The following is a 16558-nucleotide window of genomic DNA, read 5'->3' as shown; positions in this document are numbered from 1 at the left end:
GTTGAATATGTATTTCCTGGGTGTTACCTGGAAGGAGTTGAAGGAGAGTTCACAAAAGAGCTTCACAAAGCGTAGCATTCCTCTGGCGTGCTCATCAGTAACAAAGGCAAAGATGACCTCATGGGTCCCCAGCAGCGGGATCAGAGTCAATGTAGACTTGGCCAATCTAAAGTAATAAAGAAAGGGAAGTCATAGCAGGCAGTATAGCGGCTAATGATTTAGCACAGAAATCTGGAAGTTAGGACTCCTTAGTTCTGTTTCTGACTCGCGGAGTCATCAGGTGACCTCAGGAAAGTTATTTTACCACAATGTGCCTGAGTTTTCCCATGTGCCGCGGGGATAATGTTTCCACATGACAATATGGGGTTGTGAGGATTAATTCAATAATGTTTGTAAAGCACATTCAGATTGTTGGCTCAAAGGCACTATGGGCATGCAGAATACTATAAATTACTGTATAAAGAGGAGTGCTGACATTGGATTATTTAATATTCCTTAGCACTTACATAGCACATGACATCTTCAAAGCACTATAGCTAACATTAACTGTAAGTCACTGAGCTTTGTAAAATGAGAGACGTGAACTTAAAGTAAAAGGGAATGATTGCTGATGTTTACAAGGCAAGCTCCAAAGACCAGGGACCTCAGTAGTGAGGGAAAAACCTAAGTAAAACATCTCCCAGTGCAAGGGCAATGAGCAGAGATATGAATACACAGGAGGAGAAGAATGCTTCCAAAACCAATGGTTCTTAACACTGATGAGGGGAGTGAGGCACTGAGCAACACAACCTGGTAATGAAATATGCCAGATCCCTAAGAAGGGAATTCCTAGGCTGCCTGAGGCCAGAGAACCAGCTCACATGTTATCAGCATCTCATGAGGAGTTGTCATTTGCAGACAAGATGCAAGTTGTTCCTTGAGGAAATGGGAAGTAGAGGCTCCAATGGAGTCTCAGGTCTCTCAAAGTCTACTGAAGGCAGGCTCTCAATTAGTTTGGCACCCTGGATGCTGTGTTTCAAAGTGATATGTAAGCAGAGAGATGGAGAACCAAAGCAGCTATTTACATCAGCGTGCACTTACAGGCAAGTGGGAGATGTAGGAGCACCAATGGACCTAGCCAGGGGATTCCATGGAGTGGCTGAGAGGGTGGTTTAAAAAGGAAATCTCCTAGCAGCCATAATTGCCTTGCAATTAGGGCTCTGCACTGCCACCTGAGGAAGCCAGGGTCAGCCTCTTGCCTCCTCATATGGAAGAGACTCAACTTGCTCTGGGACACCCATGGGGGAAAGGGAGAGGTGCCCTATGTGGCTGTGCAGCAGCCCTTCTGGTTGGCATATCAATAATGCTAATAGGTTCAGAAGGGAGTCCCAACATGGTTCTACTCAGATAGGAAGTCTTGCAAAAGTGGGAGAAACACCTTTGCGGGGAATAAAGGGCCAGTTTCCCAAGATTCTCAAATTATCTGGGGTAGGCAAGAAGTTTCCCAACAACCTCAGCCCCTCCACACAGGAAAAGGGATTTGCTGCCATCAAGATCTCCATGAACAAGAGGAGTGGCAGGGAGGAGAAAAGAGAAAGTACTGAGAGAGACAAGGAGAACCTATCCTGCCTGACACCAGCACAGATAGGCCCAATTGCTTTCCAAATACTCTTGAATCTAATCCAGTGCATTTCTAGGGCACCTAGCCTTGGTGTATTTAAACTACCAAACAACAGCTATAAAGAACACAGCAAAAGTGCAAGACCTTTCAAACTGCATCAATGCCTTTCACTCCCTACCCACCTCCTCAGGAAACGTCAGAAAGGAGAAATTACCACTAACTTCTTGGAGAGGAGTGAAGAGGAATCCCTGGCCTCCAGTTTTGTTCTCATCATGGGAGCCAGCCTGATCTTTCTAGGCTCTTGAAGTGAAGATGGAACTTTTCAGGGCTCCCACCTAACAACTGTCAATGCCCCTTCAAACTGCAAGGATAGGCTACAGGACTTCAGTATTCCTGGGTGAAGAGGAGGAGCTCTTTTGCCAGGCAAGTCTTCTCCTGTTAGAGTGAAACTCTGCTTATAGTGAACCTTTTTGGGGTGTGTTGCCACAAAACCAAACATCACTCAGAGAGGGCCCCACTGTATCAAAGTTAAGGATCCATAAACTTCCCTATCATGAGGGTCACAGAGATTGTGATAGCGAGAGATAATGTGGACCCACATCCATCTTATCTCTCTTAACCCTCCAAAATGAGTCCCTTCTCTCATGCTGAGCACCAAATACCCATTAGACAGCCATGATTTCATGTGCAAAGACAGGCTGGCAGAACAGAAGGAGATTAGCGATTGCTATGGTGAACTGTTATAACAGAGAGAACAAAATGTGATTAGAAAGGGCAAGGTCTTTAATGTTCCCTTGGTCCTAGACTTAGTCACCCATCATATCAATGTTTAGAGAGTCCTCTCTAAGTGGAGGTGAGGGTTTTACTACTAAGGTGTCTGTGACATACCGGGGCAAATCCAGACTAGTTGGGGGCTGGGTCCTTGTTTTGGGCCATTGAACAGAGCATCATGATGCTGCATCAAGACATCATACTGTTCCACCAAAACATGACGACAGTGGGTCACAGGGTATTGTGATGACCCAAGCTGTCATGCACCAATGCAGTATCATGATATGCACATCATTAGGTGGGACAAGTTTGTGTGCCTCCCAAAATTAATCTGGGGGAAGGATCTTGAAGCCCCAAAGACACAGAAACCAAGGGATGAAGAATATGCCCATGAATGTTGGTGGTGTGAACAGCTGTCCAGGTGAGCCACAAACAGTCCACATGTAAAGAAGTCTGCAAGGTAAAAATTAAACTCATGCAGTAAGCCTCACATAATGTACCAGACAAAAAGTCACACACACATGCTCAGAAAACTGAGGACACATAGGTCATGATAAGAGGGCACAGTAACTAGTGGAGAGAGGAAGTAAGAGCAGTGATGGAAACAAGGACAACAGTGTTTTTCTCTATGTTTCTTAAAAATAATTGCCAAATGGATTTTTTTTTCAGTGCTCATGGTAGGTTCTGGATTGACAGCCGCAGAAGACAAAGTCCTCTGTTTAATCCATAGAGCAGGTACAACAAAGGCACTGATAGGGCAGGTTTACCATAAGCTTTGTACCCACCAGTGGGCTTCATCTGTGGTCAGTTGTTCTGGACTATCATAGTTACGTGCAATGCCTTCTACATGCCACCCAGTGCCTGAAATCTTTAACTTCCTATGGCACTCCACTCCTGCTTGTGTCTCCCTTTTCAAAAAGCACAGCAAGTGCTAGCCCACCAAATAACTTACCTGCATTTTGTGTCAGTTTTGCACATCAGATTTGCTTGCAGCTTGGAAATGATGATACATATAACTCTGATAAAGATCAGGAAATTCACCTGGAGAAAAGAAAGAAGTAGCTGACATTGTCATCAGGAAGTATATGTGCAAGACAAGACATATGAATGAACATACATAGTGTCAAGGTGTCTATAGACAGGGCCCTGTGTATTCCATGATTCTGCAGCTGCAGAATTTGCTATGGAATTCAGCTCTTGCCACAGAACCATGCTCCAGAATCTGTTTCTAGCTTTTACAATTGGATAGTTCACCTTTAACATGTAAGCTGAGCATAAATCAAAGAAGTGATCATCCCAATTCGTGCCCTGTGGTCTCCACAATTCTGACTGAGGAATCTGGCATTTTTCTAAAATACCATGGAATTTGTCATTTTGCTGTAGCCAAGTGTCTGGCACTGTGTTTTTGGCCAGAAACAGAATTGGTTTCACATGATCATGTTTCTGAACTGAAGTGAGGACCAGGAACTCCTCAGTTTTCCTATAGGACAGTGGCCAGTGGGCATCACCCATACATCTTTCATACTTGCATTTTCATTCTTGCATCCGAAGAAGTGGGTATTCACCCACGAAAGCTCATGCTGCAAAACGTCTGTTAGTCTATAAGGTGCCACAGGATTCTTTGCTGCTTTTACAGAACCAGACTAACACGGCTACCCCTCTGATATCTTTCATACTGACTCTCACATTTTGTCTCTACCATTAACCCATCCCACCATGCAATCTCTCAGCTTTGGCTCCCAAACCCTCCTTGTAGTTTCCTCCTCATTATTACATGTGAAGAGCAGAGCTGCTGTATAGTAGCTTTGTTAGCAAAAGTGTATCCTCCAGCATTGAATGCTCTGGTCTCTCCATCTGTCTCATTACACATATGCTGAATCCCTGTATCTGTCACTCACCCCAATGGCGATTAGAATGGGCAGTCTGATGATCAGCCAGTAATTCATGTTTTGGTTTCTGGTCCAGCAACTGGGGAGGCAGCAGGGAGGTTAAACACAAAACAAAAAGCTAAGAATATGCATGAAGTCTCTTCTCTCTCATCACATGTCTCAGCAATGCAGGTGATGAGAACTAGATACCAGAAAGGCACATCATGCTGACATGGAAACAGATGCAGCTACTTGTGGTTCTTAGAAACATCTGAATGCCTCACACTAAATTACAGCACCCAACTGGATGCTGTAGCCTGTCTCTCTTGCACTCTGATGACTAATCCTCCTACTTAATTTTCTGTCATTGTGAAGATTTACAGCACTGAATCCATGGTCCAAATATGTCATCTGGCTAAGCAGGAATTTGTTAAAAATCAAATATTTTGCTGCATGGTAGCTACTCTCATCTTTCCATTCAACACTTTTTAAAAAAAAAAAAAAATCTTAAAAGTGTCAAAGTAAAGTCTTCTTGTTACTTGGCTGTTGATGAATATCTTATACAACAGTGTAACTCCAACAGGGGTCCGCGGGTCCCACTGATCAACTCCTCTCCCTCCCTCAACTCCTTTCTCCTCCTCCTTCCTCTATTCTCCCAGAGGCTACTGAAGCCAAATGGAGATTTTAGGCGCTAAAAGTCTGACGGTGCAGCAGGGCTAAGGCAGGGCTCCTCATGGCTCCCAGAAGTGGCCGGCGCATCTCTGCAGCTCCAGGGAGGGAGGTGCCAGGAATGGGGCAGAGGGTCTCTGGCATTGCCTGCACCCCAAGCGCCAACTCCACAGCTCCCATTGGCCGGGAACTGCAGCCAACGGGAGCTGCGAGGGCGGTGCCTGCAGGCAGGAGCAGTGCGCGGAGACCCCAACTTCCCCTCCTAGAAGCCGCTGCCAGTAGATGTGCTGGTCACTTTCAGGAGCTGCCCGAGGTAAGCGCCGCCTGGCTGGAGCCCACTCCCCAACCCAGACCCAAACTCCTTCCTGCATCCAAACTCCCTCCCAGAGCCCGCACCCCCTCCCATGCCTGCACACCCTTCTGCACCCCAACCCCCTGCCCCAGCCTAGTGAAAGTGAGTGAGGGTGGGGGAGAGTAAGCAATGGAGGGAGGGGGGGTGGAGTGAGCAGGGGGTGGGAAGAGCTGGGGTGGGGGTGGGGCCTTGGGGGGAAGGGGTGGCGTGGGGGCAGGGCTTGGGGCTGAGTGGGGGCGGGGCTTGGGGGGGTCTCTGAAAAAAATTAAATAAAAAAGTGGGCCCTCGGGTTGCTAAAAAGTTTGAGAACTGCTGCTATAGAAGGGAACTGTGTTGCATTGGTCAGATTTCCAGCCTCTCTCTCACTCCCTCCCCTCAGTGTTAAGATTAAGCATCTATATTTAAAAAGCACCTGTTTACTCACTCCAACCTGGGCTATTTAATGGAGATCAGGACAAAGGGCATATCCAGTTCTTTCAATATATATGTAGGTTTCAGTCCCAAAGAAATTTTAAAGAGAAAGTTATGAGCAAGCAGCATGCAGGATTCCTAACATTTTCATAAACTGGAGTTAATAACTTTATTAATCTATCAAACCATTCAACATTATTAAAAGGCACCAGTTCTTATCAAACCCAACAGATTCAAACATGGTGTTTCTACACCACACTGTTTTTGAGATATGACAAGCCATAAAGAGAGTAAAAAAATGTTCCCAACAGATTCATTACACTTGATTTCTTTTCAAGTCTCATCTGCCAAAAACTACAGTAATCTATTCACCCTGCATTAGCCACTTCATTTATCCCAGGCACAAGAATATGCCAATTACATTTTGGGTGGTATTAGTGGGGTAAGAAAAGGAGACTTGTAATGGGAAAGCTAGCTTCAACTTTAACCCTGGAGATCCTAGCAAGCCATAAGCTATGCAGTTGCACCTAGATGTCACAGTGATGGAGACATTAAAATACCACATAGAAAAGTGAAGCAGCTAAGCTTGTAGCGTCACAAATGTCTGTATCTGGCAGGTGTAACAGATCTCTGCTGTTTTTCAACTATATTTCATTTTGGTGCACACAACAAATATATTTTTTCAACCCGTCAGTTCTACCACCAGACCCTGTTCTACAGTACTTTAGCCACTGATGAATAGCAAGTGTATATTTTGAGAATAGTCAGTGCACCTTAACTGGAACTAGGTTAACAGGAGAACCACTTCACTGGCATGTGTGACCGGGAACCAACTTCATGTAGCCTTTAAAATTAATTTTATGTGGATACTTCTGAGACATGCTGGATAACATTTTAATTTCTCTGAGTAGCTGCAGTAGAAACAGAGAATTTTTAAGGTTCCTAGTAAAGACAAAGACTGAGATATGGTTCTTTATATTAACTCTGCTACATTTATACGTGCATTAATTGGTTTCCACAGCACAGATCAGCTTTAACTATTTTTAGATTTATACAGATTTATGCAATAAAAATGCCATTACAATGCAATTAACGTACCAGCACAATTAAAGCGTCCAGAAAATAAAACTGACATCTGTATGTGATTCCTTGTCTATTTGTACTTTCTGGAGTTGTTACAGTAATAGAAACATCAACATCTGTCGTGACTTGGATCTATTCACTGGCAACTGAGTATGCTCACCACCTCTCAGGCCACGTTTAGCAACTCACAGCATTTGGTCCCTAGTGGGGAAATGATCCAACTAACCGAATACCACTGCAAAAACTCTGCTTTTGCATCTCAAGTTTGTATTCCTTTAAAAAAAAGAAAAATCTTCAGTGCACTTCTGTCTTGGTTTGGTGCAACTGAACACTCTGATTTTTAAAAAAGCAGCAACCCAGTCCCTGCATTTTGCATCCGCAATTAACTGATGGTGCAGACGTGGGTGTGTGCGATGAATGTAAGTACCAGATTTGTGGGTGCACTCCTGTAATTAAGAAACATAACCTGTCTTCACTTCCACCCACATATAATTGGACCCACAAAAACAGAGATAGATTTTAAAAAACAGGGAAGCTGAAAATGTCATCTTTTAATAGATCAATTCTTTTTAATGAATGGCAGTTTTTAGGGGAACTTCACAGTTGTAGCCACAATTGTGGCCACAATTGTGGCAATCCTCGTCAGGCGGGAAGGAGACAGTTTGCAAGTAGATCTGTCCTTGCAGGCTACAATCCTTTATTCTGAGTGGTTACATTCTCAGGATTGCCTAGAACATTGAGCCATTGTAGCCCTGACCTTATTTATTTCTAGTTATGCCTCATAACTGGGGAGATAGTTGAGTCACAAATGAAATTTACAGCCTTCTGCACATCCACAGTGGCAGCACTATGGCAAATGGCATAAAAGATATCCCTAGACGCACTAACAAATGCCATCCTGAGGCCTGAGGCACAGAAATCTTGCCCTTCAGAGAGGAAGCTGCACAAGATGATTTATTACAGTATTTTACAAATATTTATACAAGATTTAGAAAACCTAATAAGATGCAAAATTGCCCCTTTTAGGGTCTGCTGAAGGCAGCCAGCAACAGTTTTTTTTAATAGAAATCATAAGTCAGCTCTGAGCATTGCATAATGCAGAAAGCTGAGGGAGAGCACTTTGAATACATTTTCTACAGCAACAGAAAGACAGGCTGTTCAAGCTCTTTAAAGCTACAGGGCTGCCCAGAGGATTCAGGGAGCCTGGGGCAAAGCAATTTCAGGGGCCCCTTCCATAAAAAAAAGTTGCAATACTATAAAATACTATATTCTCGTGGGGGCCCCTGCGGGGCCCGGGGCATATTGCCCCGGCAGCCCTGTAAAGCTATACTGATCATTTGGACAAAACTTGCAACATCATTGGAGCCAAGGTCTTATTACAGAATACAGTTGAGACAGACCTGGACAGAACAGTCAGAAAACCCTAGGATTATTTTAGCCTGGAAAGGAGAAGAGTTAGAGGTGACTTGAGCAAACCATTTTGTATTATGAAAGACACAAATAAAAACTGATTCCTGATATCCCATCCCTTGAATACTCGGTCAAGGGGAGAGTTGATACAATGTTGGGCCCAACTACAGTGAATTTTCACACCATATTGGTACCTGCCTAGGAAAGGACTGTGTTTAAACAAGGTTTTCTAGGAAGGTGCAGCGGGGAGGGTAAACTGAGTGGCAACAGGGCCCAAAAGGTGGTAAGCAGAATAAAAAATAAATAGTGTAGAACTGTTTATCAGCGCAAAGGACATTGGCCATGCATCACATTATTTCCATGCTCCCAGCCAGTCCCTATTAGAGGAAAGCTGCTACTAGCCTGTTGCTAGAAATAAACTTTGGTAAAATTAAATGATGTCACTGATTTTTCAAATCAGCGGCTATTGTGAAAGTTAACAAAACAAGTATTTCAAGTTCTACAGCATTTCCTTATGCAATGTAGTCAACCTGTGCAATTCTCTGCAATGCAAGGGCAGCCAGCCAGACAACATGGCTGTATTTTATAATGGCCTGAATAATGGAAGCTAAGACAAGAATGGATAATCAGATCTCTGCTCCAAGGCATAAGATGATCACTACAGGGGTCAGGAAGGAATAACACAAACAGAGAACTTTGTGGGAGGTTTTGGCCTTCCTCTGAAGCATCCTGAAGAGGCTATTGCCAGAGGCAGACTATCAAAGATAGTCTGATCAGGTATGACGACCTCTTCAATGGATATTGTAGCTGCTGAAAAACAGATACAAATGTACCTCTCTTTGACCTGCAGAGGAATAGATAAACAGACATATGGAAAATTCTGACCAGGAATGAGCTTGTGTGTCTTTCAGAAATGTTATGCAAGAGCTTCATACACAACATAAGCAACTACATGGGATTTCAGCACATCAGCCATTGCCAAAACAATCAAACCAAACCAAAAATGACCCCCAACACACACACTCCACAAATGAAATATCAGCTAGATATTAGAACTGAACCAACCCCTCATCTTCATAAAGGTACTTGACAATTCCCCAGGGGATAACAAACAGCATTGGTACACCTGAGAAGAGAGGAGACAAGATAGATACTGACAATCAGAAACAAGGAAAAGCAGGAAGGACTAAAACCTCATATGACTAAGAGCAACATAATTAGCCAGTGACAGGTTAGCAGCTCCCATCCAGTGTACCTACCCATCACTGTTCCAGGTCAGCAATGCTGCTAAGTTACCGTCATGCAGCTATTTAGTGGCTTATATAAAATGAGTTAGGGGGATCAGTCTAGTTCCGAGTGGACAGGTGTTTGTGTGACAAAAACCACCTCCAAAACTGGCACTAATTGGACCTTTTGTTGGTAGCTTTCATTGAATGGGCCCCGGAAACCAAATTCGGGAGCTCCAACTAGGTCAGAGTGAATACAGAATGGGAGGTGTTTTCTGGGGGAAGCTTGCAGTGCTGTATACAGACTCAAGGGCCATCAATCCAACGCCTTTCACTTGCATTACATTTACCCACATTTAAATATACACTTAAAAAGTGCATCTGTCAACTGATAGTGCTGGAAATGTCCAGAAACAATGCAAAGGGGGGAAATGTTTCATTAGACAAAGAGGGATGAAACACTGTCCCAAGAATGAACAAGGTGTCACATTTCCATAATTTCTCTGTGAATCTGTCCCTCCTTGCACACCCTTTCAGGTTCTTTACCCTCGTTAGTGCCAAGTAAGGTGGTGTATAATCCATGGAGTGTATTTAAAGGTGTGGGGAGCGGGAGAGAGTGAAAGAAGTGTTATGATCCACAGTGGTCTGGAAAGCTCAAAACAGTATCTGCAATGTGAATTATGCTGCAATAACTTTCAGTTGTGTTGTACTGTATTCTTTCCCAGCGACCCAGGAGACCGGGGTGTTACAAAGAGACAAAGGGTCAGTTACCCTTCCTTGTCAGTAAGGACAGAATGAGAAGTAACAGGCAGCAGCAGCAAGGAAACTTTCTGAAGCATTCTATAACTAGAGTAATCATAAGGACAATGGAGTGAGCCGGCCAGGGGGAGGCTGTCGAATCACCATCACTGGAGGTATTCAATCCTGGGATTGTGCGGGCATCTGTCAGGATGGGCTAGTGAGAACGGTCTATGTGGCCCCACAGTTTGGGCTACAGAGCACCTCCTAGACGACAGGGAGGTGAATTACAGAGTGCACTAAAATGCTGCCCTGTAACTTCCCCTTATGGACGCTGCAGGCACAAACTCAAGGTACTTGGTTTGCAGTAACCTAGTCCTCGTCAAACAGGACTGCATTAATGTAAGTTAGGTACCTGTTAGTTTGCACCCACAGCATTCATATAGGGGAGTTACAGTGATGCACGCTAGGATGCGATGCAATTAACACCCCCATTGTCCGAACTGCAGGGCCAGGTAGACAAGCCCCCAGTTGTGCTAGGACGCCTAGGAAGTGGCTTAGGCGACCCACTGCAGATCACTTTCAATCCCAAATGAGTCTTTGATTCATGGAAGCTATTAAATTAGTCTTTGCATTTTTCCCTTCTTGACTTTGCAGGGAATTAAGGCTGGATTAAAAGTCACCCTAATATGAAATTTACAAGATGAAACATGCACACTCTGAGAGAACAAGATATAGTTCAGTAAAGGAACAGATGTTTAGAGTGATATGTGCTATGATTTGTGGAGATCTCCATAGCCTGGATGCATCAGAAATCTCTCCATATTTAATTGCATTACTTGATTTTTTGATTCGGTGAGATTCAAATTATTAGTGATATATTTTAAAAGGGCCAAGCTAGACAAAGCCTGTCATTACTGAACCACTTCAGTATTCTGATTAGAAAGTACTCAATTAATTAAAGGTAACATGGTGATTGGCATCTCCTCCGCCTCCTTCCAGTTGCTATCCAGTGCTGCTACATCAGTCATGTCCCATGTCACTGCACTTTAATCCAAGGCCTTGAGATTTGACAGTATTGTGGAAATTTATGAGTTTTAATTGATATTGACTGTACTGCTTGGATATACATGCAGCACTGACCAAACTTCAAAAGTTCTGTTCCAGGAGGTGCTAGGCTCAGTATATAATCTAGGACAGACTCTCAGAGTAGCAGGGCTATGAGGGATAGAGTCTCTTATTGTTGTAATGTCCTGGTCAGGGTATGTCCCCACGATATTACTTAATCCACATAAATCCAGTTTACAATGGACTGTATAATCTGAAGCAGTGTTTCTCTTGTGATTTATAGCACCGAAAAACAGTAATGTCTCCAGCATCTCCTAAATGAATTAGTTTTCAAAGATCACAAAGGCTTTGCCTGGACAAGAGTTTGTGATCCTGGTCTTGATTGCTAATTAACTTGAGTTAATTTACATGATTGGGACTGTTAGGCTAGACACACCCCAAGCACGTGTGGTTTGCTCGAAGACTCAGTCTAGGGTAACTTTTGTGTAATGTACCAAGAGTGCATGTTCACAGGAGGGAAACCTTAACTTCACATGATTTAGAAACAAACCCATGATGTATTTTGGTGTACGTATAGTGGTTTGGCTAGACTATGAAAAGATGTCAAAGTGAGTTAATGGCTTGGTAATGTATTAGCAAAGGGAACACAGCTTTTTCTCCCTCTCTTTTTCCCCAGTATGTCCATTGGGATCAGAGATCTAGACGTTGCAGATCTTTAATTCTATCCACACATTTCTAAGATTACATGCATCACAGTACCCCATGGAAGCAAGTCAACATTTACCAACTATCTATTCTCAGTTCAGAGGAAAAACTATGGTATCTCTAATGTTATGACTTTTTAAGTGGCAGCCACAGGATAAGATAACTGCAAATTATATTAAAAAGGAGATAACAAGATCAATGGTATCTTTTATTAGATTCATGGTTACACTTTACATCTGCATTGCTACAGACCCAAAAGTTTTTCTCCAAAAATAGACCTCATAATTTGAATCACATTTGACACAGTTAATTTTTATTTCTGAATCATTTCCATCAATTTGGTGCTCATGAAACTGAGGGGTTTATAACACTGGGTTGAGTATTACTGTTATTTATTTATATCACATATAGCCTAGGAACCCCAGTAATAAAGCAGGTGCCATTGTGCTAAGCGCTGTAAGCTAGGAAAACTTCTTACACACAGTTCCACCAATGCACTTTCAGCCTGACATTCCCACCCACCCCAGCTATTCTATGCCTTGGCTCCACATGCAGTTCTACCATCGTACCTTATCCCTGGCCACGGCAGGCTTTTCAGTGTAGCCATGCCCTTAATCTAAAATAAAGGTCCTTCTGATATAAAGTTTGCAATTACTCTGTGTAGAGGAAAAAAAAGTGGCTGAGAGTTTCAAAGTCAACCAGGGGATTTAGACACACACAACTTCAGTGTGGGTACGTCTACACTACGGGACTATTCCGAATTTGCATAAACCGGTTTTGTAAAACAGATTTTATAAAATCGAGTGCGCGCGGCCACACTAAACACATTAAATCGGTGGTGTGCGTCCATGGTCCGAGGCTAGCGTCGATTTCTGGAGCGTTGCACTGTGGGTAGCTATTCCCTAGCTATCCCATAGTTCCCGCAGCCTCCCCCGCCCCTTGGAACTTCCGGGTTGAGATCCCAGTGCCTGATGGGGCAAAAATCATTGTCGCGGGTGGTTCTGGGTAAATGTCGTCAGTCACTCCTTCGTCTGGGAAAGCAACGGCAGACAAGCATTTCGCGCCTTTTTCCCCTGGATTGCCCTGGCAGATGCCATAGCATGGCAATCATGGAGCTTTTTTTGCCGTTTGTGACTCTCACCGTATGTGTACTAGATGCCGCTCACGCAGGCGATTCAGCAGCGCTACACAGAAGCATGCTTTTGCTTTTGCATGACAGCAGAGATGGTTACTAGCCATATTGCACCATCCAAATCCTTCCATAAATTGGAACTGAGGATGATCATGGCTACCAGTCCTTTTGTACCATTTGCTGCTAGTGCCCCTGGTCAATCAGCCAGGGGCGCAAAAGCCAAGAGTGGTTACTAGCCATATTGTACCTTCCATCGTTTTGTACCATTGGCTGCTGTCATAAGTGCCCCTGGCCGATCAGCCAGGGGCGCAAAAGCAAAAATTGGGAATGACTCCCTGAGTCAATCCCTCCTTTTTGGTATCTAAAAATAGAATCAGTGCTGCCTAATATAGGCAAGTGTGCTAGAGAACCACCTGCTCTGTGTCAGAGCCCGCAGAAATTATTATCTGTATGCTATTCACAGGGGGTGCTCCTGTAACAACCCCACCTGTTGATTCCGTTCTTCCCCCAGCCTTTCTTGGCTACCGTAGCATTGTCCCCCCACTTGTGTGATGAATTAATAAAGAATGCAGGAATAAGACACACTGACTTGTTAGTGAGAAATGAGTGGAAGGCAGCCTCCAGCTGCTATGATAGTCCAGACAGGACATTAAGCAGTGTGTAGGAGAGAAGCCCAGCATCCCACTGCTAGTCCAGGGGCAACTGAATCTTTTCTTTACACATGAAGGGTGGGGGCTGATGGAGCTCAGCCCCCTGTTGCTATGATGAGGATGGTTACCAGCCATATTGCACCATCCATCCACCAGAAAAAATTAGGGCCAATAGGCTGATGACGAGGACGGTTACCAGTCCTTTTGTACCATCAGCTGAGGCTGATGATGAGGATGGATTTCCATCTTTTTGCACAATCAGCTTATGCTGATGATGAGGATGGATTTCCATCATTTTGTACCATCAGCCGCCCATGACGGGGGGGGAGCAAGGATGTTGGTGTTGAGTGCTGCACTATCGCGTCTATCTGCAGCATTCAGTAAAGATAGGGTGACATGTAAAAGAGTCAGAGGATTGTTTTACCTTTCGCTTCTGGGGGTGGGTGGGGGGTGGGTGAGTAGATTGCCAAGCTATGCTCTGACCCGCGGGCACTGTGTTTGACCCTAGAAGCATTTGGAGCTCAGCCAAGAATGCAAATAATTTTAGGAGGCTGCAGGAACTGTGGGATAGCTTCAGTCCTCCAGTCCATGCGCATCCATTTGATTCTTTGGCTTTCCGTTACGCTTGTCACGCTGCAGTGTGCTGAGTCCCTGCTATGGCGTCTGTCTGGAGATTTTTAAAAAAGGATTCTGAATTTCATCTTCTGTAACGGAGCGCTGATAGAACGGATAGAACGGATTTGCCTGCCCTTACAGCGATCACATCCGCATGGTCCATGCGGGAGCTCTTTTTTTAATTTTGATTTCGGACTGCATCGCCACCCGTGCTGATCGGAGCTCCACGCTGGGCAAACAGGAAATATTCAAAAGTTCGCGGGGCTTTTCCTGTTTACCTGACCACTGCATCCGAGTTCAGATTGCGGTCCAGAGCGGTCACTGGTGCACTGTGGGATAGCTCCCGGAGGCCAATACCGTCGATCAGCGTCCACACTAACCCTAATCCGATATGTTAATACCGATACTAGCGTTACTCCTCTCGTTAGGGAGGAGTACAGAAACCGGTTTAAAGAGCCATTAAAATCGATATAAGGTGCCTCCTAGTGTGGACGGTTTTGGCGTTAAATCGGTTTTACGCTCCTAAAACCGATTTAAACGCCTAGTGTAGACCAGGCTTGAGTCTAAATCCCCTAATCTGTTTGGAAAGTCTGAAGCAACAAGAGCAATGGTTCAAAATGCAGCAGCTTGCAACTGCAGAGCTTGTGGCCACTAGTGTAGAATGCTGCAGTATTTTTAATAAGGCTCTTGATATCCCTGTTTTAACAAAGTCTTTTACTTGAAGAAGCAAGTTTAAAAGGAAATGGCTAATGGAACAAACATATCTAATTGCTACACTGAGTCTAAATAAGACTTTGAAAGAAAGTGTTCTTCCTGGATCTCTTCCAAACCGATCTTCCTTGCAATCTGGCTTTAGACACTGATAGCCTAGTCTGGCTTCCTGTATTCAATAGCTTCATTCCTGCAGCTCTTTCTTCCTTGGAGTAGGTTTCTGTTGTCAACTTTTCTGAATGGCAGCTTCCCTCCTGTGAGCACAGCTGGGTGTAAAATTGCTACAGGAGCTCAGAGAATCTGTTTGGCTTTTTATTAATATATTCCTGTTAGTCTTTAGTGCTGCTAATTGCCTCGTTGTGTCATTCTCCCTGCACATTGCAATTGTGGGATGTTGCTCGGGTATCATCATTTTCCTCCTCTTCTGAATGTAAAAAGTTCCCTGTTCCAGTAACTGCTGGTGGGCGTATGGATGGGTTGAAGTGTAATCTGCTGTTCTCATAGACTATTTTATACAGTGCTGATTTAGTTAGTCGGGGTGACTTGGGTTCAGTGTCTGCTCTCAGACTCGGACTAAAAGAACAAGTCTTGCTGCCTTGAATGCTGTAATTAGGAATAATCTATGTATTTTAAGAAACAAAAAACAAACAAAAAATACCAATGTGTCACCATCACCATGACCACTTTACATTTGGTATTCCTTCCCCCCTGCATTCCATGTCTGTTTTGTCTCTGGTGGAGCAAGAGCGCTTTGGGGCTCTTATGTCTGTGGGGCATTCAGCTCATTGTGGGCGGTATCAGAAATAAATAGCAACAACAGTCTCTTTTCCACTGCAAATGAGCCTGCTGCTTCTGAGTCAATATTCTGCTTAGCTACAGCTGTGCTGCCTTCTAGACTGAAGGGAATAACTCATCTACCTGCCCCGCCATTTGCCAATATGGCCCATAAGAGAGTTCTTTTGTTGTTGCTACTGCTTCTGTTCTGGATACAGTATAATTTTTCTAGCAGCTTTGCACATGGTAGTGACAAGGGGAAGCTGTGGGCTTTGGTTTACATAGCATGCACAATACATTACATGAGTGCATGTGTGAAATCACAAAATGTTTTGCACAATTCAGACTGTAAGCCCGTTGGGGTCAGGACTGTCTTTTTGTTCTGTGTTTGTACAGCACCTAGCACAATGGGGTTCTGGTCCATGACTGGAGCTCCTTGGTGCTAAGGTAATATAAACAATAATAATTCATGGAAACAAGCAAAAATATAACACTGCTCTCTCCATATATTCCACTTTCCCCACTATTTTCTACAAGGATGTAGCCATAAAAATAAATAAATAAATAAATAAAGGAGATTCCTGACAAAAAAATCCAGGGATTCTTGTGAATATAAAAGTGATGTTCACATAAATGACTCCTGATTTGTGAAATGAGGTGAAAATTTGCCTTGCATTATTTTACTTACATCATTCAGGAAAGGTTTTACATGTTTTCCAGTTTTGCTATATGACTATTTGTTTTATAATAATGAACGGAACAGAATTTTTAAAAA

General features: G+C 43.7%; 1 protein-coding gene across 1 annotated transcript in view; it reads right to left on the bottom strand.

Moving 5' to 3' along the window:
- The window catches only part of GLP1R (glucagon like peptide 1 receptor), a 103018-nt gene that overhangs the window by 4937 nt on the left and 81523 nt on the right, over positions 1–16558 (bottom strand). The window contains exons 8-11 of the mRNA XM_045010329.1: positions 9230–9290; positions 4270–4339; positions 3324–3412; positions 28–166 (exon numbers count right to left, since the gene is read on the bottom strand). Of these exons, the coding sequence (XP_044866264.1) occupies positions 28–166; positions 3324–3412; positions 4270–4339; positions 9230–9290 (359 nt within the window). The remainder of the gene's footprint in view (positions 1–27; positions 167–3323; positions 3413–4269; positions 4340–9229; positions 9291–16558) is intronic.

The sequence above is a fragment of the Mauremys mutica genome, chromosome 3, assembly GCF_020497125.1.
Source record: "Mauremys mutica isolate MM-2020 ecotype Southern chromosome 3, ASM2049712v1, whole genome shotgun sequence".
Classification (NCBI taxonomy): Eukaryota; Metazoa; Chordata; order Testudines; family Geoemydidae; genus Mauremys; species Mauremys mutica.
The sequence above is the reverse complement of the archived record's forward strand: the minus strand, read 5'-3'. Positions and strand labels throughout refer to the sequence as shown.